Source organism: Phyllopteryx taeniolatus, chromosome 4 (genome assembly GCF_024500385.1).
Source record: "Phyllopteryx taeniolatus isolate TA_2022b chromosome 4, UOR_Ptae_1.2, whole genome shotgun sequence".
Taxonomy (NCBI): Eukaryota; Metazoa; Chordata; class Actinopteri; order Syngnathiformes; family Syngnathidae; genus Phyllopteryx; species Phyllopteryx taeniolatus.
Window position 1 is genome coordinate 26856744 of NC_084505.1, and position 25099 is coordinate 26881842.

General features: G+C 47.8%; 1 protein-coding gene and 1 long non-coding RNA gene across 5 annotated transcripts; one reads left to right on the top strand and one right to left on the bottom strand.

The window, feature by feature from the left end:
- The first annotated feature begins 75 nt into the window (after positions 1-75).
- On the top strand, positions 76-11324 carry LOC133476968 (uncharacterized). 2 transcript variants are annotated; one of them, XR_009788185.1, is made up of 4 exons: positions 76-771; positions 10496-10604; positions 10984-11085; positions 11189-11324. It is a non-coding gene; the product is annotated as an uncharacterized LOC133476968 (long non-coding RNA). The 2 variants fall into 2 exon arrangements; XR_009788186.1 differs by lacking the exon at positions 10496-10604.
- aars2 (alanyl-tRNA synthetase 2, mitochondrial (putative)) lies at positions 2903-24303 on the bottom strand. 3 transcript variants are annotated; one of them, XM_061771021.1, is made up of 22 exons: positions 23998-24303; positions 23408-23596; positions 20098-20243; positions 19829-20020; positions 18242-18386; positions 18041-18180; positions 15022-15130; positions 14913-14951; positions 14739-14853; positions 14169-14296; positions 13951-14086; positions 12190-12359; positions 11997-12110; positions 11567-11707; positions 11356-11493; positions 11180-11283; positions 10981-11089; positions 7268-7393; positions 7083-7193; positions 6936-7019; positions 4940-5053; positions 2903-4863 (listed from the first exon to the last, which is right to left on the bottom strand). In XM_061771021.1, the coding sequence occupies exons 1-22, from the start codon at positions 24226-24228 to the stop codon at positions 4621-4623; spliced, it is 3024 nt and encodes a 1007-aa protein (XP_061627005.1). In that variant the 5' UTR covers positions 24229-24303; the 3' UTR covers positions 2903-4620. The 3 variants fall into 3 exon arrangements, with proteins under 3 accessions (XP_061627005.1, XP_061627006.1, XP_061627008.1); XM_061771022.1 differs by having other exon boundaries at positions 23408-23612; positions 23998-24138; XM_061771024.1 differs by lacking the exons at positions 18041-18180; positions 18242-18386.
- Between the last annotated feature and the right edge of the window lie 796 nt (positions 24304-25099).

Here is a 25099-nt window from a genome sequence, read left to right on the forward strand (position 1 = left end):
CCAGATGCGGGTCTCGAAGCGACTGAAAAACTCCACAAAAGTGCCGTCGTGTAAACGTCCTGCGATGTTGTCGAGAGTGCCCAAATACTTCCGTGTCTGCTCCAAAGTTATTATTGTTATGACGCGTTCAAAAGAATTTCAAGCGTTTTGCGGGCTGGAAAAGGGCGAAAAACGACCGCGTCCCTCCGCGTGCAAACTCCACATTGGTTCCAGCTTGGATGAATGGAAAACAAAACAAAACAAAACACTTTTGTCATCGTAAATCGTCTCTCGATTCTTTGTTCGACATCAACACGCGCTTCACGACTCTCAACATGATGAATTTCGAATAAACTTCAAGCAATTGAGAAACTAGCAGTTAAAAAAAAAAGTGTTTTCCATTTGAAAGCGCAAAAACAAAACACATTATGCACATCTGCGGCCCCGCCTGTGTGGAGTTCGCATGTTCTCCCCGTGCCCGCGTGGCTTTTCTCCGGGCGTTCGTCTATTTGTACCCCGCCCGGCGCCAGCTGGGATGGGCCCCGGCACGCCCGCGGCCCGCGGCAGGAGAAGCAGGATGGACTTAACTCGAGAAATGAGAAGGAAGAAGACCTAACCCTTTCACGTCAATGAAACATTTCAAGTCGGCGTTTTTGCGCACAAAACAAACTAGAAAGCAGCACAGGAAGAAAGAAGATACGACACGCTTTTCGACGGGACTGCAGTGACTCTCAAAGCGTGGCACGCGGGCTCTCTCTGGTGGTGAGCAAAAGAATCACTTCGTCACTACAGGTCAGTTGGCTTCATTACGTCCAATCTTTAACAACTGTTTGTTTTTAAACGTTGAAATTTGTTTTAATGAATTTATGCACAATGGCTTTTAATTCAACCATTAAGTATTGTTTAGGCGGCACGGTGGACGACTGGTTAGAGCGTCAGCCTCACAGTTCTGAGGACCGGGGTTCAATCCCCGGCCCCGCCTTTGTGGAGTTTGCATGTTCTCCCCGTGCCTGCGTGGGTTTTCTCCGGGCACTCCGGTTTCCTCCCACATCCCAAAAACATGCATCTGCCTCCTGCCAGATGATAGCTGGGATAGGAGAAGCGGCTCAGAAAATGGTTGGATGGAAGTATTGTTTAATTTTTTTGTCTTGAGTTTGTTGCCACATTTCTGTGGGGCCAATTATATATTACTCGTGCACTCACTGTAGTTGTCTCGCCACGCTGCACTATTTGCATACCTGTTGTTGACCAATACTGGCCGCTCATGCCAGAGTAGCATCTGCTCCACTGAGGAGTATCTGCAACATTTGCACAATCAACATTGTCCCAGATTATCGCACTTCTCGTCACTTTAAACTGCATCCACTCCTTGAAGTCTTGGCGCCCTTTGCACAATGGTCTTTGCACCGGACTATTGCAATATTAGTCATTCGAACTGCTCTAAGTGCTAAAGGACTCTGCATCTTTTTGCACAATTGTCAAATAAAAAAAAAAAATATGTACCGGCATTACCCAATAACTAGCAACCCTTTATTGCTCAGTGACTGTTTTTTTTTGTCAATGTCTTTCTGTCTCCAAAGTGTTCTCTGTCAATTGACAATAAAAGTGATTCTTCTTCTTCTTTTTTAAAAATAATCATGCATCTCTGGCGCCATCTTGTGCCAGTAATTCAATATACAAGAAACCACCGGACCTGAGGCAAAACTACCAATTTTTTTTTTTATCAGGTTTTGCACCCGATTTCCACAGCCAACTCGAAGGAAACTTAATTCAAAGAGAAGCGAAGGCGCCGTTTGAGTTCTTCACCAATGTTTGCTGCTTCTGTTGCCCGTTTTTCAAATTCAGGCAAACTCTGGCTCCGAGTGGTTGTTTTTCCTCAGACGTGGTTGTTTCTTAGAGACTCAAGATTTTGCCAGAGGGAAAATTAATTTTTAGTTTTTCACAGATCATATTTATCGCGTACTACTGTGACATCATCATGAGGTTGTTGTTTGTGTTTTTTTTAAGTGATTTTGCAGTCGTTTTTTTAATGGCAAAACTTCAAACTGTGCCTAAGATTTCAGTGGCTTACGATCATCTTGGGTCCGCTGAGTAAATCCTCTTGCTGCACTCTACGGTTATTTGATCGCGTTTTAAAGTACCGATGAAGGGAAATTTGTACGAGGCATTTTGTTGTTGTTTATACGGCGCGTGGCTGAACCAGAGCGCAGTTGTTCCTTTTTGCTGCTCTCGGTTGGCGCCAAGGAAGGACCCGCTTGCCGTTATTAGCAACAACGGAACCCATAGAACCCGATGACATAAGTCGGAGCAGCGAGTATTGGTGTTGTACTGCCTGGTCCCGTGTCAAAGTCTTTCGACGGGTTAGGTGCTGTGATGAGGCCGTTCCAAACGGTGATGGGTTCACGGACCCGCCACAAAAATCAGTCCCGCACTCCTGGCTGACAATGTTGCAGCCAGGAGTGCGGGACTGATTTTTGCACACCACACACAATGCGAGCAAAACTGTTCAATGGCAGATTTTGTATCTTCATGTGTGTGTTCTATCATAGATGAAGAATGTTTTCAAGATTTGAAAATGCTTATGTGTACCAGGCCTTAGCCTAGCTTAGCAGTTACCGTCATTTCTCGTGTATAATGCGCACGCCCAAAGTTGACCTAAAAATTATGGAAAACCCTTCTACCCATGTATAATGCATTTTTACAATGCATGATTTTGCTTCTACCCATATGATCAAAACGAAGTATTATCTTAGTTAAGCACTTTATTTGAACACATACTTTGTTTTTATTTACTTGCTCTTATTTTGAAATTCACACCCCTACTTTTATTTAGTAAAGGAGAAAACACACAGTTGTGCTCATGTTTGATTACCCAGGCAGAATTTGTAAGATGGGTACAATTCTTAAAAGAAAACATGAAGGACCAGGTGAAACAATTCTATTTTAATGGGATTCAAATTAAACGGTCAAGCATTTCAGTAAAGCATTATCATTCAACAAAACATAACCATAAAGAAATTAATGATGGTTGTTGTTCAGTCATCAGTCATATTAAAAAAAAAAAAAAACAACAACAACATTATTTCACAAATTCTGCCAGGGCATGTAAACTTATGCGCAAAACTGTACATATTATGCAGTCAGACATACCCATGTCATATTGGAATCAAAGTGTAGTCTACACCTTTTCCCATAACCTCTAGGTGGCGGTGGCATATTAGAATGAAAGTGTACACCTTTCACATAACCTCTAGCTGGCGGCATACATTTATAAAATGTTTTTTTCCATTTTCCCCTCTATACCTATGTATAATGCGCACTATTGACTTTTGACAATTTTTAAAGCGGGGGGGATGCACAGTATACATGATAAATTACAGTAATCATTGTGCAACACTTTCGTGTTATCAAAGTGATTATTTTCATGATCACCATTATGTTTTACAACCCCTATTCCAATGAAGTTTAGACGTTCTGTTAAACAAATAACAGCATTAATGGTGCCTTCACAGATCAGTAAGTTACCCATGCCATTGGCGCTAACACAGCCCCATACCATCACAGATGCAGACTTTTGAACTTTGCGTCCATAACAGTCCGGATGGTTCTTTTCCTCTTTGGCCCGGAGGACACGACGTCCACAATTTCCAAAAACAAATTGAAATGTGGACTCGTCGGACCACAGAACACTTTCCACTTTGCGTCAGTCCATCTTAGATGAGCTCGGGCCCAGAGAAGCCGGCGGCGTTTCTGGGTGTTGTTGATAAATGGCTTTTGCTTTGCATAGTAGAGTTTCAAGTTGCACTCACGGATGTAGCGCAAAACTGTATTGACTGACATTGGTTTTGTTCCTGAGCCCATGCGGTGATAACCTTTACACATTGATGTCGGTTATTGATGCAGTGCCGCCTGAGGGATCAAAGGTCACGGGCATTCAATGTCAGTTTTCGAACTCGCCGCTTACATGCAGTGATTTCTCCAGATTCTCTGAACCTTTTGAGGACCGTAGATGATGAAATCCCTAAATTCCTTGCAATTGTACGTTGAGGAACATTGTCCTTAAACTGTTGGGACTATTTTCTCACGCACTTGTTCTTAAAGAGGTGAACCTTGCCCCATCTTTGCTTGTGAATGACTGAACAATTCAGGGAAGCTCCTTTTCTACCCAATCTTGGCACCCACCTGTTTCCAATTCGCCTGTTCACCTGTGGGATGTTCCAAACACGTGTTTGATGAGCATTCCTCAACTTTCTCAGTGTTTTTTGCCACCAGTCCCATCTTTTTTGGAATGTGTTGCAGCCATAAAACTCTAAGTTAATGATTATTTGCTAAAAACAATAAAGTTGATCAGTTTGAACATTAAATATCTTGTCTTTGTAGTGTAGTCAATGAAATATAGGTCGAACATGATTTGCAAATCATTGTATTCTGTTTTTCTTTATGTTTAACACAACGTCCCAACTTTTGGGAATTGGGGTTGTACATGATTGTTCAGATTATTTTCTAAATTGATTGTTTGAGGTCATTTCTTCAAAATGGGACTACTGACACAACTATTCCTTTCAAAACAAAGCAAATTCTTATCCAATAGGATTGACCTGTAGGCAGGGCTTCCACTCATCACCCTCATCACACACGCACTCAATCAACGCTCACTGGTTTGGCCCCCACACTTCCTGTTTGTATGGGAACCCGATCCCGAAGTTGTAACATGAATGTCGCCAAAGAATTGCGAGCAAACATCTCAGCCCAAGCCAGCGCTTCTGCGACGTCGGCGCCAGTTCCTGTCCCGCGGGCCACGACCGCCGAGCCGCCGCCGTCTCCGCCCGTCCGCTGACACACGGCCGTCGCCCAATCGGAAGCCGAGAGCGCCGCCGCAGAGTCCTGAGCGAGTGCGCAAAGAGCAGAGCCAATGAGACGCTCCCGAAGGGAACCCGTCGCGGGTGATTGACGGCGTTACCTTGGGAACCTGACAGGCGCACAGGATTTTCCCAGAATTTCTTTGGCGAGCCAGCAGCATGATGTGCGCGTTGGGCCGTGCCGCGCTCAGGTGGTTCACCGTCTTCATCAGGACCTGAACGCACGGGAAATGCTAATGCTACACACGCTAACTGTGCTAAACTCGGCTCAGCTTCAATCTTAAAGGTCCCCTATTTTGTGCATTTCGACTTCCATGGAGAGACTCTCTCACATCAAAGCGTCAATTTCATTTCAGACAACACCTCGTTTTTGTCATGCGAGTGTCCAGAAAAGGCCCCTCTGACCGCTCCTCTGTTTCAGCCGGCTTTGTATCCACTTTGTGCATATTTGGCCAAGGCTGCCCCCTTTCCTCTGATGGGTTGCCTCCGCATTTGTTATGTCGACAGCGCTGGCGCAGGAGCGGCGAGGAAGGCGCAGCTCTTCGCTAGTGACGTCGATAAGCTCGAGAAATTCCAATGAGCTGATTTCAGGGCTCTCGACAGAAAAACGCTTGGAACTCGGGAATGTGGGGACGACTAATTCATATTTCACGTTCACTGAGGCACCATGGAGCCAATGTCACATCCCAAATACTAGAAAAAGTTGGTTTGGTAAAATACGGGACCTTTAACTTTCACTTTTTGTGTGTGCATACAATGAGTGGAAGCAGATGTCAATTATCAGTCATCCAGGTCGTCATGGTAACCCGCAAAGGTTGAATCGAGGCACCTGGACTCTTCGTGTTTGTTGAAGCATTAATCCAAAAGACTCCATTTCCGGTGTGGAGTCCTCGGTGGGGGCGGTCAACAATATTGTGTGGTTGGCCAAATGAGCGTCCTGCAAACTCGTCCGTCGTTCCCGCATCTTGTTGCAAAACAGCTCGTTAGGGTCACTGTTCCCGTTGAATCAAGCCATCTTAGGGGGAGCGATGTCAGGACATCGTAATTGGCAGACGACAGGTAACGCCTCAAACCTCGTACTCTGTTTACAGACGGCTTTCTAGCTTAGCGTAGATACTAGCTCCCTTCACAGCAGCGGTCCTCCCAATCCAGAATTTGGACGTTGATGTCCTCGAAGGAATTTCCGTTTTTCTCGAGCCGCTGATTGTGGACCCGAAGTCGCCACCCGCCGATGTTGCGCCTTGCATCTGTGCAGCGGCTCCTTCGTCTCTCCACCGTAGAGGTCGGAGTACACTCCTTGCGGCACTCCGCCGCGTAAACAACATTGCTAAGTTTGCTTCTCGGGCGCTTGTCCTTGGGGTGAACCAGCTTTTGTCTGAGGGTGTTAGTTGGTTTGAACTATGTTGGGATGTCATGTTTGGGGAAAATCCTTGCGGGTTTCTTAGACAAAGCAGCCACCACATTCCGCTTCCTCTTTCGGTCTTCAGGCTCGGGTGCAATTTCTCTTGGCGGATTTGACAAAGGCCAACTTCAGATAGCCTCATTCTTCAGGTCCAGAATCAGCGGTTCATTTGCATCTCAATTACAAGAGACATTCCTTGGAGGACGACAACATCTAAATTCTGGATAGGGTGGACCGCTGCTGTGAAGGAAGCTCTCCATTTGAAACTAGAAAAGCCGTCTGTAAATAGAGGACGAAGTTTGAGGCATCACCTGTCATCTGTCCTGACATCTCATTCAACGGAATGCGCAACCCTCACACGTGCCCACCGAGGCCTAAATAGAGAGACTCCACACCGCAAATGTAGAACTGAAGAAGCATGGATTCAAGTTCAAACATCTTCAACCACCAAGAACAGTTTAGTTGCCTTCATTCAACCTTTGCGGGCCAACCTTCACTACCACTTACTATGCTAGGTTAGGCTAACCTCCCAAATTTATTAACTTTCATGTTGCCACTATGCTAACAGCTAATCATCATTTCAACCCACTGTGCTAAGCTAGGCTAATGTTCAACTTTCATTTCCTGTCATACTAAGATAGGCTAACATTTTAAAATTGACTTAGCATCATTATGGTAAGCTAGGCTAAACATACCGACAACGACGGGGCCTCCACACAGTCCACCAGCACAACTTCCTGTTTGGTCTTGGCCAGCAGAGCCTGGGCCGTGAGAGATGCCTGCAAAGCATCACAGTTAGCTTAACAAACAAGAAGCAAAGATTTTATTTTTAAAGTCTTCACCTGCGCCGTCTCCAGCTTCCGGACCAAAGTGTTGCTCTGCCTCTGCAGCGCTTTGAGGCGCACCTGCAGTTCCCCTCGTAGCCACTGGGGGATGGGCGTGTTGTCCACAGCCTGAAAGACGCAACGCAAGCGATCCTAAGTACGCTAACGACGCAAACGGCGATGAAAAGCACAATGCCACTTACATCAGAGACCACGCCGACCTCCTTGGCGAGACTCTGGGCAGAGTCCAGACAGGAGGGGGCAGAGCCTGTCATTCTGGCTGACAGAGTCTCCACTTCCTCGAGTAGCGACTGCCCTGCCTCCCGAGCCTGCACATGAAGTTGTGCAATACTTTAGCGTCTGTGCTAAGCTAGGCTAACATCCACTTTCACAAATTACGCAGACACACACACAAAGACATTCAGAAAGGAATACATGCACAAGACACACACACACACACACACACACACACTCAAAAAACACAAGCACACACGCAAAACAAGAAACATATGGTACCCTCCAATAGTATTGGAACGGCTAGGTCAATTCCTTTGTGTTTGTTGTAATACTGAAGACATTTGTGTTTAGGATCAAAAGATGAATATGAGACAAAAGTTCAGAATTCCAGCTTCTGTTTCATGGTATTTACATTTCGACAACAACTCAGGACAGAGCACCTTTCGTTTGAAGCCACCCACTTTTCAAGTGAGCAAAAGTATTGGAACGTGACTGATAAGTGTTTGTAGTTGCTCAGGTGTTGCCTTTTAGATTGATTGCTTAAACATTAGATAGTGCTTGTTTTTGGCTTTGGATTTCACCTGTGAAAACTGCATTTGCTGTTAAGCAAACACGAAGACCAGAGAGCTGTCTATGGGTGAAAAGGGAAAATCGATCAGAGCTATTGTACAAACATTGGGCGTTGCCAATACAACAATTTGGCATGTCCTGAAAAAGAAATAACCTACTGGTGTACTGAGCAACAGACATCGAACAGGTCGCCACGGGTATCAACACCAGTTGATGACAGAAACATTGTGAGAGCTGTGAAGAAACACCCAAAGACAACAGTCAGTGACATCACTGCCAACCTCCACAGGGCAGGGGTGAAGGTATCACAAGCCACTGTTTGAAGACTTCCGAGAGAGGATACAGGCCATACCACAAGATGCAAACCACTCATCAGTAAAAACAATCGGAAGGTCAGATTGAATTTTGCAAAGTAGTACAGCGATGAGCCACAAACATTTTAGAACAAAGTTTTTGAGACTGATGAGACCAAGATTAACCTCTACCAAAGTGATGGAAAGGTCAAAGTATGGAGAACAAAAGGATCTGCTGATGTTCCAAAACACACAAGCTCATCTGTGAAGCATGGTGGAGGTCATGTCATGGCTTGGGCTTGCATGGCTGCTTCTGGAACGGGCTCACTCGTCTTTATTGATGATGTCACTCACGATGGGAGCAGCAGAATGAATTCTCAAGTCTACAAAACCATTTTATTTGGCAATTGACAGAAAAATGCATCCAAACTCATCGGGAGAAGCTTCATCATGCAACAAGACAATGACTCAACACACACTGCCAACACAACAAAGGACTTTATCAGGGGGAAAAAGTGGAAGGTCTTAGACTGGCCAAGTCAATCACCGGACCTTAACCCAATAGAGCATGCATTTTACCTCCTGAAGAGGAGACTGAAGGGAGAAACACCCAGAAACAAACAAGAACTGAAAGAGGATGCAGTAAAGGCCTGGAAAAGCATTTCAAATGAAGAATGCAACAGTCTGGTGAAGTCAATGGGTCGCAGGCTTGATGCAGTTATTGCAAGTAAGGGTTATGCCAGCAAGTATTAAATGTATTAAAACTCACTTTAAGTCAGTTTAATAATGTCTGTTCCAGTACTTTTGCTCACTTGAAAAGTGAGTGGCTTCAAACAAAAGGTGCTCTGTCCCGAGTTATTTAACACCTCTCGATGTAAATACCATGAAATAAAAGCTGTAATTCTGTCTTTTGATCTGAAACCCAAATGTCTTCACTATACAACGAAAACGAAGCAATTGACCTTGCCGTTCCAATACTTTTGGAGGGGACTGTACATACATCCATAATGACACATGCTAGGGCTGCACGATTATGGGCAAAATAATGATCACGATTATTTTGACCAATATTGGAATCACGATTAGTAATCACGATTATTCCTCATGCTAGGGAAAAATCTTTTTATTGCGCTACTTTTCAACAAACTATGGAACAGTTTTCAGTTAAAAATATTTCTTTAAATAAGAATGCTAGATAACAATAAAAAAATAAATGTACCCAAAAATGTCTACTTTAGCAAGGGCGAACTGAGTGAATGTTCTATTACAAAGTGCAATCTTAATGTAAGCAAATACAGTTAATGCACAGGAGGACATAACATAACATTAGGCTGGAAGCACCAACTTTTCATTTGAAAATCCCCAACATCAATCTAGTGAACTGTCAAGGACGGCGTACGTCTCCGTTGTTCCGCTTGACCGTTGGCCAGTCGTGCACGGTCACAAACTGCAAAGAACTCGACGGTTGTTATTTCCCTCTTTATTTACTCCCGCCGTTTTTTTACTGCTGTCAGGCCCACCGAAAACTAGTCAAGGCAGCTGCTTCAATGATTGTTAATAAATAATACAGTATGTCCTACCGTGACATGCCACCTCTCCACCAAGTTGCTGCGAGTGCCAACTTTAAAATAAAGGCTTCATATATATTACTAATAGGGTTCGGAATCTCTGGCGGGTGGCCGAGTTGATAGATTTCTAGTTGTTAATAATAAAGAACCTTGAGTTGACTTGACTTCTCCCAATTCTATAAAATGACGTTTGTCTAACCCTTTATTCAAACGTGAAAGACCACGTCTCTGAGAATTGTTGTTTCATCGCACTGTAAACAACGAAGCTCCAAAATATATTCTATATCTATATTTCCAAATATCAAATTATTTATTTAAATAGACCACAACAATTTATTTTGTGGAGAAAATAATCTGGACAAACAAACAATACTTAAGAGCCAAGGGAGGTCTAGCACACGGGTCCATTTCAAGCTAGGAGCGCCACTGCACACACAAAACAAATCGCACTACTGGCTGAGTGCTGGCTTACTTTTTGAACTTGAAGTCATGATGACTAGCTGAGCTCAACTGGCGATTGGCTGCGTGTCCTCTCGGTAGTTTCTTCTTGGGGTCGCAAAGTACCAAAACCGGAACGTATAAGTGGACTGAACGGGCTCGAGAAGAAGCATTAGAATGCCGAGGTATACCCACCTTTGCCATATTGTCTGCATGTTTACAATCGGCGCTGCACATTTCGCCTCCGGCCCCGGTGTCGAAGGCGGACTTGAGATACGGTACGTAACGTTACGCTGCATTCGGTGTTTGTCCTTTTTTGGAGCAGCACCGAACCAGACTGCGATGGAAGAACACAGGACCGATTCGATGACCGCTGTGTAGAACCGCCTCAGCATCTCCCGTGGCAGGCCGTGCTTCCTCAGAAGCCGCAGGAAGTACATCCTCTTCATACGTAGTAACATATGAAGCCAATGTAGTCATATATGAAGCTTTTCTTTTGAAGTTGGCTCTGCAGCACGTTGCCTACGCTCAATGAAGCGTTAACCATGTGTTCGCCACCGCCGGTGGCTGGCTGACTAGATTGTGGGCACTGCTGCATCGGAATCACTTTTCATATGCAGCAGTGCCCGCATTGTAAATGCAGAGGATCGCAGGCTAATTTAATGGTGGCTGCCAAAATCGCAATCACGATTAATTGTGCAGCCCTAACACACAAACACAAAAAGGTCAATATGCTAAGCTAGGCTAACAATGGGAATTGGACGGGGTGGACCAGGAATCAAACTGAATCTTGTCCACCTTCGTACTGACCAGTGTGGCGTCCGTTCCCGTCACGGCGACAACGCGACTGATTCCTTTGACCAACTGTCGTTCGGACACGATCACCAGGTCGCCGATGGAAGCCGTCTGCACCAGGTGACTAACCCACGCACAATTTGATGAAGGGGTGGAGTCAAAGATGAGGGGGCACAGTCAAAGTGGCATTTTCACAATAAAAGCGTCGTCTCACGTTCCACAGCAGAGTTCCACCGACGTGCGTTCGACTGCGGGATGGTCCAAAAGTTCGGAGACGGGAACTGACACCGAGACCACTCGAACTGGGTCGGGGTACGCCTGAAGACAGGAAGTGTCAGACAGTAAGCGGCAGACGGGCTTCTATTGTGAAACGGCAGGTGTCTCACTCACCTCGTCCACCGTCCGGACGCCCGCGATTTTTATGGCGGCCTGCAGGGGGACCTCCTGGACGTGCACCGCCTGATTGTTCACCACCGCCGCCTTCACACACGTCTCCACCTGCTGAAGCTCACTGGCGCTCAGCGAGGCCTGGACAGGAAGTAGCGTGTTAACATCACTAGCTTGTGAGCGGGCGAGCCAGTTAGCGGGCTAGTTTTTGAACCTTGACGCTGAAGTCGAAGCGCAGGCGTTGAGCAGACACATGAGTTCCTCTCTGTCGCACGGACGGACCCAGAACTTTCCGGAGGGCAAAATTGAGCAGGTGCGTGGCGGTGTGGTTCGTCATACAGGCCACGCGGTGAGTCTGGGGATACGATCATGCGAGAAAACTACAATTCCCATGATGCTGCTCTCTCCCTCCAGCAGAGGCCAGGTGCTCCTGGCGAGCACCTGATCTACGGTCTTGAGGGTGCCTGTGGCAGTCACCTGTGTTCACGTGCGGTATTGTGTTTGAGTGTGCACTTGTGTGCGTTTTTGTGTTAGAATGCGCACATCTGTGTGTGTTTCTGTGTTTGTGCGTGTGTTTTTGTGTTTGCGTGTGCATGCTTGTGTGCATTTTTGTGCGCGTGTTATTCAGAATCCCACGCGGTCACCTGGTCTAGATGGAGGTGCACTTGGTCTCCGGTCTCGAGGGTGTCGGTGGCGGTCACCTGGTGGATCACGTAGCCCCCCGCCGTCAACACGCCCTCCACGGAGAAGGGCACTTCCTGCCCAACAGGAAACAAACGTCAGCACGGTGAGAGCAGAGCGGACGTCCTCGCGGCGACCCGCTTCCCGTCCGCCGACCTGTAGGTCGGCCCGTACGAAGTATCCACGGTCAGCGTCCTGTCCGCCCTGCTCGGCATAGAAGGAGGTCCGGTCCAGAATGACGCCGCAGCGCTGACCTGGCGCCACTTGAGACACCAGCGCCGTGCCGTCGAACAGAGCCAGCACACGCGCTTGGCACGGTGGGAACACTGCGGGAAAAACACGTCACGTCGCCACCAATCGACTTGAGCGGACGATGCCCGTCCCGTCACGCCGTAGTGGTTGGGCCAGCTGGTAGTTGCAGCGGTCTCGGGAAATTGACTTGACTTTTTTTTTTTTTTTTTTTTTTGCGCCACCACTAATCAAAACACTGTATTTAGCGGTGTGGTGCAGAGGGTAAGAGTAACCCTGCAATCAGAGGGTTTAACCACATTGCCCACGAATGAATGAATGCGGTTGGATGTTTGGTGGTGGTTGGAGGGGCCGTAGGCGCAGAATGGTAGCCACGCTTCTGTCAAACCGCCCCCTGCAGGGCAGCTGTGGCTATACGAGTGGTTTAGCACCACCAGGGTGTGACTGAGGAGTGCCTAGAAAAGCGCCACAGCAGTGTAATTATGATGCTTAATATTGCATTCAAGGCCTCTTGAACAAATGAATGGTCTTCTGTTAGACGGCATACAGTACATACAGTCATTCATGTATCCACTTTTTGTGCCGTGAGATTTTCCAAATGTAAAATATGTTCCTTGGCTCCATAAAGGCTGGAAATGACTGCTCTCGTCAGATCGTGCATTCTAACCAGTCAGGTCAAACCAGCATTACATGACAGAAATAATGGGTGCTAACTTACTGTAATTAAATTACTTTATTTTTAATTAAATGACTTTACCCACACCGAAACTTTAGAGCATGATTCGACAGAACGGCGGCATGTTTACGTCCCACCGTCAGCGCTACCGCTAGCTTGCTAGGCTACATCACGTTTTGTCGCCTGCTTGCGAGCCGTATGGTATTCAAAGTACGTGAACGTAGCTCAAGCGAGCCTTAAACGAACGTCCTCTCCTGTTCCGAGCACCGGTGACCACCAACACACGTTTTCCCCCATTTTGTCCTTATAATACCGCCGGCGCGATCCACTCTTGTTGTCGTAAAAAACGGGATGCGGTGGTATCGGAATACAAGATTTTATTGCAGTAGTCTGACATGGTGCAATCGTGAAAGAGCAAATTTGTCTTGTCGTCTGATGCGGGGCATAACGTGTTGTCTGTCCCACACCGCCGACGTTTTTTTAAATAACTTCTTTCCCCGTCAGATATTTACAGTACTACGTCAAAAGAAACGCGTCAAGGCGTTAATGTCTTTTGCGGAGGCAATCGATGACGTCATTGAGCCGATCGGCGAATTATGACATTAAAGCGAGCAGCCGATCAGCATAAAATGCAAAATATCGGCCGATACCGATCAGCCCGATCAAATCGGTGTAAAGTCTAGTATAAACGTATCCTGTTATTGCTCATTCAATACCAAGATATTCATTATTAGCGTATGTGAGCTTGCCTCGGGTCGGCCGAGCGAGGAGGGCTGTTGTGCGTTTTGACATTACTTCCATCAATCCGGTCCGGTCGGACCGCGTCGCGCAGTGCGCTTACAGCAGCTTTTGTTCTGTGGTCGACTGAGGAGGTGCGGCCATTTTAGAACACAAACACAACATACACACAAACAGCACATGCAACTCAACACACACCCATCTAATTAACACAGGTGCACACACACACATTCAGCGCACACACGCACGCGTACCATAGCGCTCCCGCTCGACGGCATATTCGTACTTGGCGCTGTCATCCGTGTAGGCCACGCCCCCTCGTCGCAGCTCAGCCAGGACAACCGCCCCCATCGCAACGTGACCGCCGGCGCCAGCCCGCTCCGACGTTGCCTGACATCGTCGATGACATCGCGGTTTTACGTCCGTCACGACTTCACGGTCGAGTTCGCGCAGATCCGCTAAACGGCGCCACCTTGTGTTGGCTTGCGATGAGCCGCTCCACTTCCTGTCGGTCGACGGACACGCCCTTCTCCTCCAGCATCATGTCCACAAGGTCCAGCGGGAAGCCCAAGTCCCGGTGCAGCGAGCACGCCACCGATGCTGACGAGCGACAAAACAAAAAGCGCCGCGTCAATACGTGTGTATAAATGTCTATATTGGGGAACAATGCAACTAATTACAACTAAAAATACAGTTCAATTCAATTTCCTTTATTGCTCAGTGACTGTTTTTTTTTTTTTTTTGTCAATGTCTTTCTGTCTCCAAAGTGTTCTCTGTCAATTGACTGTCTCTAGTCGTACTCGAGCGGCTCCGACTACCGGAGACAAATTCCTTGTGTGTTTTTGGACATACTTGGCAAAAAAAGATGATTCGGATTCTGATTCTGATGCGAGAGCGCTAGCGAGTGACAGAGCATGAGAGAGAGAGAGAAACCGTATAGGGTTAGGGACGACTTTAATGACGACAACCTCTATGCTATTTTTCATCTCTGTTGTTTGGTGTTGCATGTTAGCATGAAGCTAGTGGACTTTAGTTGACTGACCAGGAAAGCGTCCCCGTTGCGCATCCGTCGTGTCGAGGGTTCGTCGGATGAGCCGGCTTCCCTTCAGCAGACTGGACAGGAAGTGATCCTCGTTCTCGTCGATGACGTCCATCACCTGTCGGACACTTCCAGTCAGGCTCGGATCACGTAACCCCGCGCGCTCGGCGGACTCACCCTGTCGGCCTCGCGGCGCAGCTCCGGATAAACGTCGCCCTGTGTGCGCACACGACAGCTGTTAGAGCTGCAGTGGGTCTGGACCCTAAGACCACTGCGGCGAACGTACCAAGCTGCGTGCCACGTAGGGCACTAGGCTCGCCAGCGTTCCCTGGGGAGCCCGCAGGACCTCTGTGCAGAAGCGGACCGCTCGCCTCAGGATCCTCCTCAGCACCAACCTGACACAAAGCAAAATTTACTTTCAAATGGCTTTCTTTAACCAGGATCCCTCAAAGGTAGAACCGGGTTGGTTTTGTGCCCGTCGGTGCAGTAAATTCTCACTGCCTCCTTTCTAGCTAGCCGGCCAGCCGGCTCTCTTCATCTGCCACGCTTTGTTGGATCAACTTTCTCCCGTTCATTCTTCCGCGGTCGCCGTCCACCTCAGTGACGACCCCTTTCGTTGGCACTGCCAAGAAATTTTGTGCAGCTCCTCGGGCTTGGCTATCAGACGCCTAATTCCGCGGAGATCATCCTCCCAGTGGAGGCTTATTTATAGACTTCATTGGCGTCCAGACTGTGGCCACCACGCATGCGCAGAAACTATATTTTGTAAATGCGACGTGGCAGCATCACAGCTCTTGTCAGAATAAAGTTAATAGTATGTTATTCTTTGATTCGTTGTGATTCGAATTTGAAAATTCTGATTCAGCGTCGGGGTGTTTCCTGGGCGGACTCGATGCCGATTCGTGAACAGCCCTACCGCCCTCCTAAATACAAGGTTTCTCTCCGGTCGTCTGAGTGAAATCGTGCCTAAGTACGAGCGGATTTGAATCTTGGGAGATTTGTTGTCCTAACAAACGTTGGCAAGAAACTTTCTAAATCTTGTGCAGTGTGTCTGGTCCTACACACGAGCACAGACACCCTCTTACAAAATCCTGGAGAAAGTTACAGTTGCAGTCTGGTTTTAAGCATCTCCACCGGACCAAGACAGCGCATGTATGAGTTTTCAATGATTTGTTTTTTGCTACTGACACTGAAGGCTACGCTATTCTTCTTCTTTTAGATCTTCCAGCCACTTTCGACACAGTGGACCAAAATATCTTGATCTCTCGCCTGGAGCGTCGCGTGGGCATCAGCGGCGCCGCTCTTCAGTGGTTTCGGTCTAAACTGACCAATAGCAGCGTTTCTGTTGGTCTTGGTAAACATCGTTCGTCTGTTGTACCTCTTGCAAATGGAGTCCCCCAAGGTTCCATTCTTGGGCCTATCCTCTTCTTTCTGTATCTGTTCCCCTGAGGAGCTATTATTAAAAAAAATATTGCATTTCTTTCCACTTTTACGCAGACGACATGCAAATCTACCTGGCCCTGAAACCCCAAGTCTCTAATTGTGTCGCGGCCTCGTTTGAGTGCCTAAAGGACAAAGCTCGGATGGCTCTGAACCTTTGAAATTTCAACAGTTCCCTTGCTCCCCGTATCCAACAGATCAATGCTGTTACAGAACCCACGTATACATTTATTTGTGGCGGGCCACCACAATTACATTTTGGCCATCGCAAATAAGATTTTGTGGAAATTGTGCCTCAATGTGCTCCTTTTGTGTGTCTGCGAATGAGCCATACCACCGATTTCCTTTCTGATACAATACCGTCCCCCAAATAACTGAAGTATCCATTTTGAGAACGGACCTTCTGCTATCAGAGCCATCGCCTTTCGAGACAGTATCGATCCTTCCCCACACGAGTGGCGCTGCTCCAGCCGGCCTATAATGGCGTCTTGTCGCAGCCCACTCGGAGCTGTTTTTGTTTGTAGCGGTGTGTATTTTCGCTTGAAAACGCCACTCCACGTTGGGCAAAGCCTACGTACAGTCGTCAGCATCTTTTGAGTTTAAAGACTATAACAGGAAGCTGCAGCGCCGAGCACATGCGTAACTTAACTCCGGTAACTCTTTCGTCCACAATTGTACAGCTTTAAAGCTGTGTAAATGATCTTTGTGAAACAAAGAAGAATCAAGATGGAACTGTCAAGTCTCGTCCACCTTTAATACAAGACAGTGTCAGCATCCCACTTCGTACTACCACGGGACTCGCAATGTAAAAGCATTTTGAAAACCTTCCAACAAAACTATTTTGTTGTAATTTTATATACAGTACTGCATGTTTTGAAAAACAATAATACAATAAAACATATCAAGGTCTGCTGATTTGTTAACAAATAAATGTTTTATATTATATAGATATTCCAATTCCCCTTAATCCAAACCCCCATGTATGATGAGAATAAATTTTAATTACGATGCTGCTACAGGCGGCACGGTGGACGACTGGCGGTGGCGTCGGCCTCACAGTTCTGAGGACCGGGGTTCAATATTCTGTACGTAACTTGAGTCACTGTCAATCTTTGATTATCGAAAGCTACCCGCGCACGGTCCAGCGCGATCAATGGAAACGTTAGTGTAGAGCCATGTAAGTGTTTGAGTTTACATTTGATATGAATTTCTTTGGAGTTATTTTGAAAATCTATTTCTCTATGTATTTCTTCAATCGATTGTATTTTATTCCAAGTTATTTGGTAAGTGTTCGTTTAACTAAACCCGCCACCACAAACACTGACGCGGTTTTGTTTAGTTTTTCCATCTTGTCTTTCCGTCTGTGATTTGGAGAGGTGATTTGTCATTCTTTTGTCTCCACCCGACTTGATCATCGTAGCGCCTTCGATGTCGGTCATTTACAATCGGGTCCGGAACGCCGCCGCCGGACTTTTCCACGGGGCACGCAGGCGAGAGCACATCTCACCTGTCCCGACGCATTTTACAAGTCGGTCGACAACGGGCTCGTTTGCTCGCAAAGCGCCGAACGGGCCGATACTCCGACGCCGGCGATGGTCCCGGGAGCGAGGTCGAAAGGCGACAGAGCGTTTGCGGTTGCCGCCCTCCTCGTATTTCAAAAGCCATTTGTTCTCCCGGCCCTTTGCAGACCCTGCTCGGCAGTTCGCCGCGTGTGCTTTTATTGCGTTTTTGTAAGCGACGTGTTTATGTGCGGCATTTTTTTATTTGCACTAAACTTGACCTATCGTCCGACACGCAGCACTTTGCTCAACTCCGTTGTATCGAAATGAGCTCCCGAAACAAATCTGTGTGCGCGCGTGACTCACTCGGCCCCCGACGTGCCGGGATGGACCCCGTCGGCGATGCAGACCGTCAGGGCTCGGGCGTGGTCGGCCACCACCCGGTATGCCGCATCCACCTGCGCCCCCGGACCCGTACGCCCGCCGTACGGCGACACGCCGCTTCTCTGAGGAGAAAGACGCACACGTTCGACTCTCGTCTGGTCGGCGGCTGTCGACGTCCAGTACCTGATGGATGGCGTCCATCAGCGGCGCGAAGAGGTCCGTGTCGTAGTTTGAGGTTTTTCCCTGAAGGATGCCGAGCAGCCTCTCCAGACCCAAACCCGTGTCCACGCTGCGGCACGGCAGCGCGCGGAGCTCCCCGTGGCACTCCCTGGCGCACACGCAAACACGGACGTACTCAAAACACTCGGATCCTGTCATGTCATGCCAGCAACGCGTTAAGGCCTCTTTATACTCCCGCACTGCATCACGTGACCGACGAATTGGCCCGCGCGGCCCCTCTGCGTCAAAACGTGTTGCTACGCGTAGAATGCCACGGAGATCATCTCTCGGGATTGATCCCTTTTAGTCACATGCCGTGATGATGTAATCAGCGTTCCTCCCGTTTCCACATAGCACGGAAAGGAAAGGAAAACGGCTCCCGGAAATGGCCACAAAATGCAGAGGAAACTCCACCCTGCGGCGTCCGAGCCAATAGCCGCCGTAGCGAGACCCCCGACTTGGAGGTGGACTGCAGCACACTTTCAAAACTGCGCGCGTGGGTTGCGCTCGACTCTGAAGGCAAACTGCGTGCGGGACAGCAGCGGTGACGCCGTGCGCGCGAGTATAAAGAAGCCGTTACTCTAATATGAGCACATCTTGGAGTAACAAGGAATTGAAGGCGCTATTATTTCCAGACTAGTCATCCAATTAAAGATACTTAATGGAGGCGCTGCGCGTTGCTTTTGGGGCACCGATGAGTGGCACAAGGTACGTCTCGTGCAAGAAGCTTTGATGGGCAACAGCAACTTACGCAGTTTGCAAACCACCTCGCAATACAGCCGACGTGGCCGAGCGGCTTTTGTTGATCGTACGACCCACGGTCGGGGTTTCATCAGATCAAAATGCTTCGCCGTCGCGAGACTATTTTGTTATTTTCTAAATATACAAGTTCTTAGTTGTTCCTGCTTGTTTAATTCCACAGTAAGAACAGCGTTACACTGCAATATTTATTTGCCACGGTAAGTCCACAATGCATTGTGGGTCGATTATTACGTAGCGTCTGTGAAGTTGAAGCCCAGCACGCCTCGGGAAATGGTTCCACTTTATTTCATGTGTTGCAAAATGTACAGTTGTCCGTCGTGTGCCTGTGGTTCCCAATAGTGTGCGTTTCAGGATGCACCTCTATTTTATTATTACAGCGGAACCCCGCTATTGGCGGGGGATGGGGGCCAGGCTGGACCGCGAACAGCAAAAATCTGCATACAATTGAAAAAAAAAAAAAGGTTGGTTTTTGTTCAACCCAAAATATTCTTGAATAAAGCACCAATACAAAAAGAAAAACAGGAAAACAAAATGTACTAATTGAAACAAATTCCACGGGATGCGGGGGTCCAGTGTATTCGTTAACTTTTAGTTGTGTCGCATGTTCTGTGAGAGAAGGTTGCGTCGTGTTTAGTTGCGTCCCTTACGTTGCTCACTGCTGCAACCTACTGGAGATTGTCTGCTATTGCCTTTTTCACGTAAAGCGTTTCATGTAGCTTCAAGCGCCGCGCTAATTTTCAAGTTATTGGTCCATGTTGAAGTTAATCTGGAACTTGTGCGCACACGTACCTGCTGTACTGCATGAAGACCAGGTTCCAGATCTCGAGCACGTCCGGACAGCCCTTGTTGACCAGCCCGGCGGCGTCGCGCCCTCCCACGCGGTCATAGTGGATCTCGGCGCAGGGACCGCACGGGCCCGTGTCGCCCATCTCCCAGAAGTTCTCCTTCGGCCCAAAGGGGAGAAGGCGAGCCGGGGGAACCCTGAAGAGGCGGCCCGACGTCGTCAGCCGACGCTCGAACCGTGATCGGCCGACACGAAGACGCGGACGCCCTCCTACCCGATGTCCAGCCAGATGCGCCGAGTCTCCTCGTCGGCTCCCAGTCCCGAAGCGGCGTCGCCGGCAAAGTACGAAACGTACAGCCTGTCGGACGCGATCCCGAAACGCTCCGTCAGCAGCGTCCACGCCATCGCGCACGCCTCTTCCTGTGAGCGACGACGGCCGCATTGGCGATCATATTCAGAGCGGAATACAGTCATGAAACAATTATGTGCTTTCACAGTCATAACGGCCCTCTGAGCAAAACTGGAACTAGAATGTTAGGCTAACCCCAAAACTGCACTAGTGGTATGTGAGCTGACAACATTGAAAAAAAATTAATACAATCAAACATATTACAACCCCAATTCAAATGAAGTTGGGACGTTGTGTTAAACACAAACAAAAACAGAATACAATGATTTCCAAATCATGTTCAACCTATTAGAGCGTCAGCCTCACAGTTCTGAGGACCCGGGTTCAATCCCTGGCCCCGCCTGTGTGGAGTTTGCATGTTCTCCCCGTGCCTGCGTGGGTTTTCTCCGGGCACTCCGGTTTCCTCCCACATCCCAAAAACATGCATGAATTGGAGACTCTAAATTGCCCGTAGGCATGACTGTGAGTGCGAATGGTTGTTTGTTCCTATGTGCCCTGTGATTGGCTGGCAACCAGTTCAGGGTGTACCCCGCCTCCTGCCCGATGAAAGCTGGGATAGGCTCCAGCACGCCCGCGACCCTAGTGAGGAGAAGCGGCTCAGAAAATGGATGGATGGATGGATGTTCAACCTAATTTTTCATTGAATACACTACAAAGACAAGATATTTCATGTTCAAACTGATCAACTTTTTTGTTTTTAGCAAATAATCATGAACTTAGAATTTGATGGCTGCAACACGTTCCAAAAAAGCTGGGAGAGGTGGCAGAAAAGACGGAGAAAGTTGAGGAATGCTCATCAAACACGTGTTCGGAACATCCCACAGGTGAACAGGCGAATTGGGAACAGGTGGGTGCCATGATTGGGTAGAAAAGGAGCTTCCCTGAATTGCTCAGTCATTCACAAGAAAAGATGGGGCAAGGTTCATCTCTTTGTGAACAAGTGTGTGAGAAAATAGTCCAACAGTTTAAGGACAATGTTCCTCAACGTACAATTGCAAGGAATTTAGGAATTTCATCCTCTACGGTCCATATCATCATCAAAAGGTTCAGAGAATCTGAGTGAACATTTGATCACTCAGACGGCACTGCATCAAAAACAGACATCGATGTGTAAAGGATATCACCGCGTGGCTCAGAAACACTTCAGAAAACCAATGTCAGTCAATACAGTTCAGCGCTACGTCCGTAAGTGCAACTTGAAACTACTATGCAAAGCAAAAGCCATTTATCAACAACACCCAGAAACGCCGCTGGCTTCTCTGGGCCCGAGCTCATCTAAGATGGACTGACGCAAAGTGGAAAAGTGTTCTGTGCTCCGACGAGTCCACATTTCAAATTGTTTTTGGAAATTGTGGATGTCGTGTCCTCCGGGCCAAAGAGGAAAAGAACCATCCGGACCGTTATGGACGCAAAGTTCAAAAGCCAGCATCTGTGATGGTATGGGGCTGTGTTAGTGCCAATGGCATGGGTAACTTACACATCTGTGAAACCACCATTCATGCTGAAAGGTACATACAGGTTTTGGAGAAACATATGCTGCCATCCAAGCAACGTCTTTTTCATGGACGCCCCTGCTTATTTCAGCAAGACAATGCCAAACCACATTCTGCACGTGTTACAACAGTGTGGCTTCGTAGTAAAAGAGTGCAGGGACTAGACTGGCCTGCCTGCAGTCCAGACCTGTTTCCCATTGAAAATGTGTGGCGCATTATGAAGCGTAAAATACGACAACGGAGACCCCGGAATGTTGAACAGCTGAAGCTGTACATGAAGCAAGAATGGGAAAGAATTCCACCGACAAAGCTTCAACAATTAGTGTCCTCAGTTCCCAAACGTTTATTGAACGTTGTTAAAAGAAAAGGTGATAAACATGAGCCTGTCCCAGCTTTTTTGGAACGTGTTGCAGCCATCAAATTCTAAGTTCGTGATTATTTGCTAAAAACAATCAAGTTGAGCAGTTTGAACATTCAATATCTTGTCTTAGAGGTGTATTCAATGAAATATAGGTTGAACATGATTTGCAAATCATTGTATTCTGTTTTTATTTGTGTCTAACACAACGTCCCAACTTCATTGGAATTGCAGAATAAAGCTTGTAATTTGGTATCCAGCATATTTAAAACTTTCTTTTAATCCAGTGCAGTAACTTTTCTACTTTTTTCAAGTACAGGTGAGCTTTATTTAACATTTAGGTATAATACATTTGCATACAATTTTAAGACCTTTGTATTTTTAAATGATCAAATTTGTATTTTAACTTTTATGTGCAATATATTTTAATTGAATCCAAAAAAAAAGCCTTAAATTTGACACACCACAGAAAATTGTTTTTAAAAAGCCTGCCAAATTGGAATGAATAAAAGAATCACCACATAGGTCCTGAAAAATAAGGGCCACCCCCGAGCTGCAGGACTGAGCGGGCGCGTCCGCCGGAGAGGCCCGCTTCGTAGGCCGGCGGGTCTTGCCGAGAGCCGCGAGTGTCTTAGTGACCAGCTTAAAGTCACTGGACGATCATATGCTAATTTACTGCGGATATTGACTAGTTTAGGTGTTGTAGACGAAGAATTTTAGCGAAAATATCCACGAGCGTCCCAAGCCGACGCAAACTGCCGCCACTGGCGACCGACGCGCCGCTGTACGATACGGCTCTCGTTATCGGTCCGGTTTTCCGGTATCGGACCAATATGCGCGACGTCCTTTTCCCCCCCAATATCGGCTCGGCGGTTATCGTGCATCCCTAGCTTGTACATATTGGTCATTGCTACTACATACTGTAGGGCTGGCCGATATGACCTAAAATTCATTTGACGGTATAAATTGAATCCCGTCACGATGACGGTTTCGATTGCGATAGAAGCCGGCCGGTGCGGCACGAAAGCAGGGAGTAATGTACGCGGACGCTCGGAGCTGGTTTAAAAAAAATGGTGACCAGACGTGCATGAGCCATTTTCTATACTGACACAGATACGATGACATCATCAATAAGAGCGATCACGGTGGGTCCGTTAAGTCCAAATCTGTATCTTTGGCTCAATTTGTACCCTGTTTATACCGTGCACCCCCAGTATGCACTGCTTAATTGAATCATGGAAGTGGGGTTTATTTTATGTTCCTGTAGTTAATGTTCAGCGTGTGCGTCACGTTATAAGACCTCAAACGATGCTGCGTGCCGAACCTTGAAGTAGTCGCCGAAGGACCAGTTTCCCATCATCTCGAAGAAGGTGTGGTGGTACACGTCCTTGCCCACGTCGTCCAGGTCGTTGTGCTTGCCGCCGGCACGCACGCACTTCTGACTGTTGACCACCCGGCGGTACGACGCCATGGCGCCGCGAGGGTCCGCCGTGCCCAACAAGATCGGCTTGAACTGCAGGCAACAGGTTCTTGATGGGAAGGGTTAGCTTTCAAGTCTTATTATATTGAATGCGGGGGTGGAGACAATTTTTTGTTGAGGGGGCTGAATTTCGGTTTTAGGAGGTCTCGGACAATAAAACTGTGACATCAACACACACTACAACATGTTTTTATAATAACGCTTCCAAAACAATATACTACCTTGTACCATTCAACAATTATTTATTTATTTGTTTGTTAGATTTTTCTCGAAATAATTTGATCATTTGTAACATTCAACGTTGTATTTATTCCAATTTTGGGGGCAACATGTCAATTTGCTGCGCATCATCAGGTCGTGACGAGTTCTCCCAGCATGCATTGCGACGAGCGTCCGTCACGACTTGTTCTGCTTGTGCTTGGACCTGACCTGACCTGGTTCATTCCAGCGTTGACGAAGAGCAGACTGGGGTCGCCTCTGGGCCGCACAGGGGAGGACGGGACCAGCAAGTGTCCGTGTTCACGCTCGAAAAAGTCCACGAACGTCTTCCGGACACGCGCGGCGCTCGCTTCCGGGGGACGCGGCGTGTCTGGCGCAACCGACCGAACCGGCGGTCCGCTGAGCCTGCGGACGGAGCCGAGGCTCCGGCCGAGCAACGAAATCATCGACGCAGAGCTGAAGGAGGCCAAACGATCAACAAGCTGCTTCGTCGTCGTCTTCTTATTCGTCCGAGCGGACGCGAGACAACTGCGCATGCGCGCGCGCTGAGCAGTGGCATCTCCACGTTGGTCGAAAATGGCGCGTGACAACAACACCAAGCGCTTTACCGCCGCTTAGCGGACGAAGGCGTTACTGCGCCTCCACTCTTACTTGCTACTTGCTCATAACTCCACCGATTCTAAGCGTCCCAGTTTCCAACATATTCCCAAAACTCCCGTGAGGGGAGGAACTATTTTATTTTTATTCCCAAAATTTCCACGATTCCACATTTTTCACCACAAAAAAAAAATTAAAAAATCACCAAAACAATGTTCACATGATCCTTTCTATTCCAAATTAAAAAATGTTGGCCTAAACTTATTGAGTTCACCTTGGGAATGATTTTCAAAATTCAAAGAATTCAATCCATCCATCTTCTGAGGTCAGGTCGCGAGGGCAGCGGCCTCAGCAGGGACGCCCAGACTTCCCTCTCCCCAGCCACTTCATCCAGCTCTTCCGAGGCGTTGCCAGGCCAGCCGGGAGACATAGTCTTTCCGGCGTGTCCCTGGTCACCCCGGGGTCTCCTCCCGGTGGGCCGTGCCCGGAACACCTCACCGGGGAGGCGTCCTAACCAGATGCCCGAGCCGCCTCGTCTGGCTCCTCTCGATGCGGAGGAGCCAGACGAGGTCATCCGCGAGGGGCTCTACTCTGAGCCCCTCGCGGATGACCGAGCTTCTCAGCCGTTCTCGCGGGGAGAGCCCGGCGACCCTGCGGAGGAAACTCATTTCGGCCGCTTGTATCCGGGATCTCGTTCTTTGGGTCACGACACGCAGCTCG

Coding starts and splice junctions, on each gene's coding strand:
- aars2 (XM_061771021.1), bottom strand. CDS start 24,228: ATGATTTCGTTGCTCGGCCGGAGCCTCGGCTCCGTCCGCAGGCTCAGC. Junction 20,021..20,097: donor CGCATCTGGCTGGACATCGG/GTAGGAGGGCGT, acceptor CCGCCTCTTCAG/GGTTCCCCCGGCTCGCCTTC. Junction 14,854..14,912: donor TGCGCCGCGAGGCCGACAGG/GTGAGTCCGCCG, acceptor AGTGTCCGACAG/GTGATGGACGTCATCGACGA.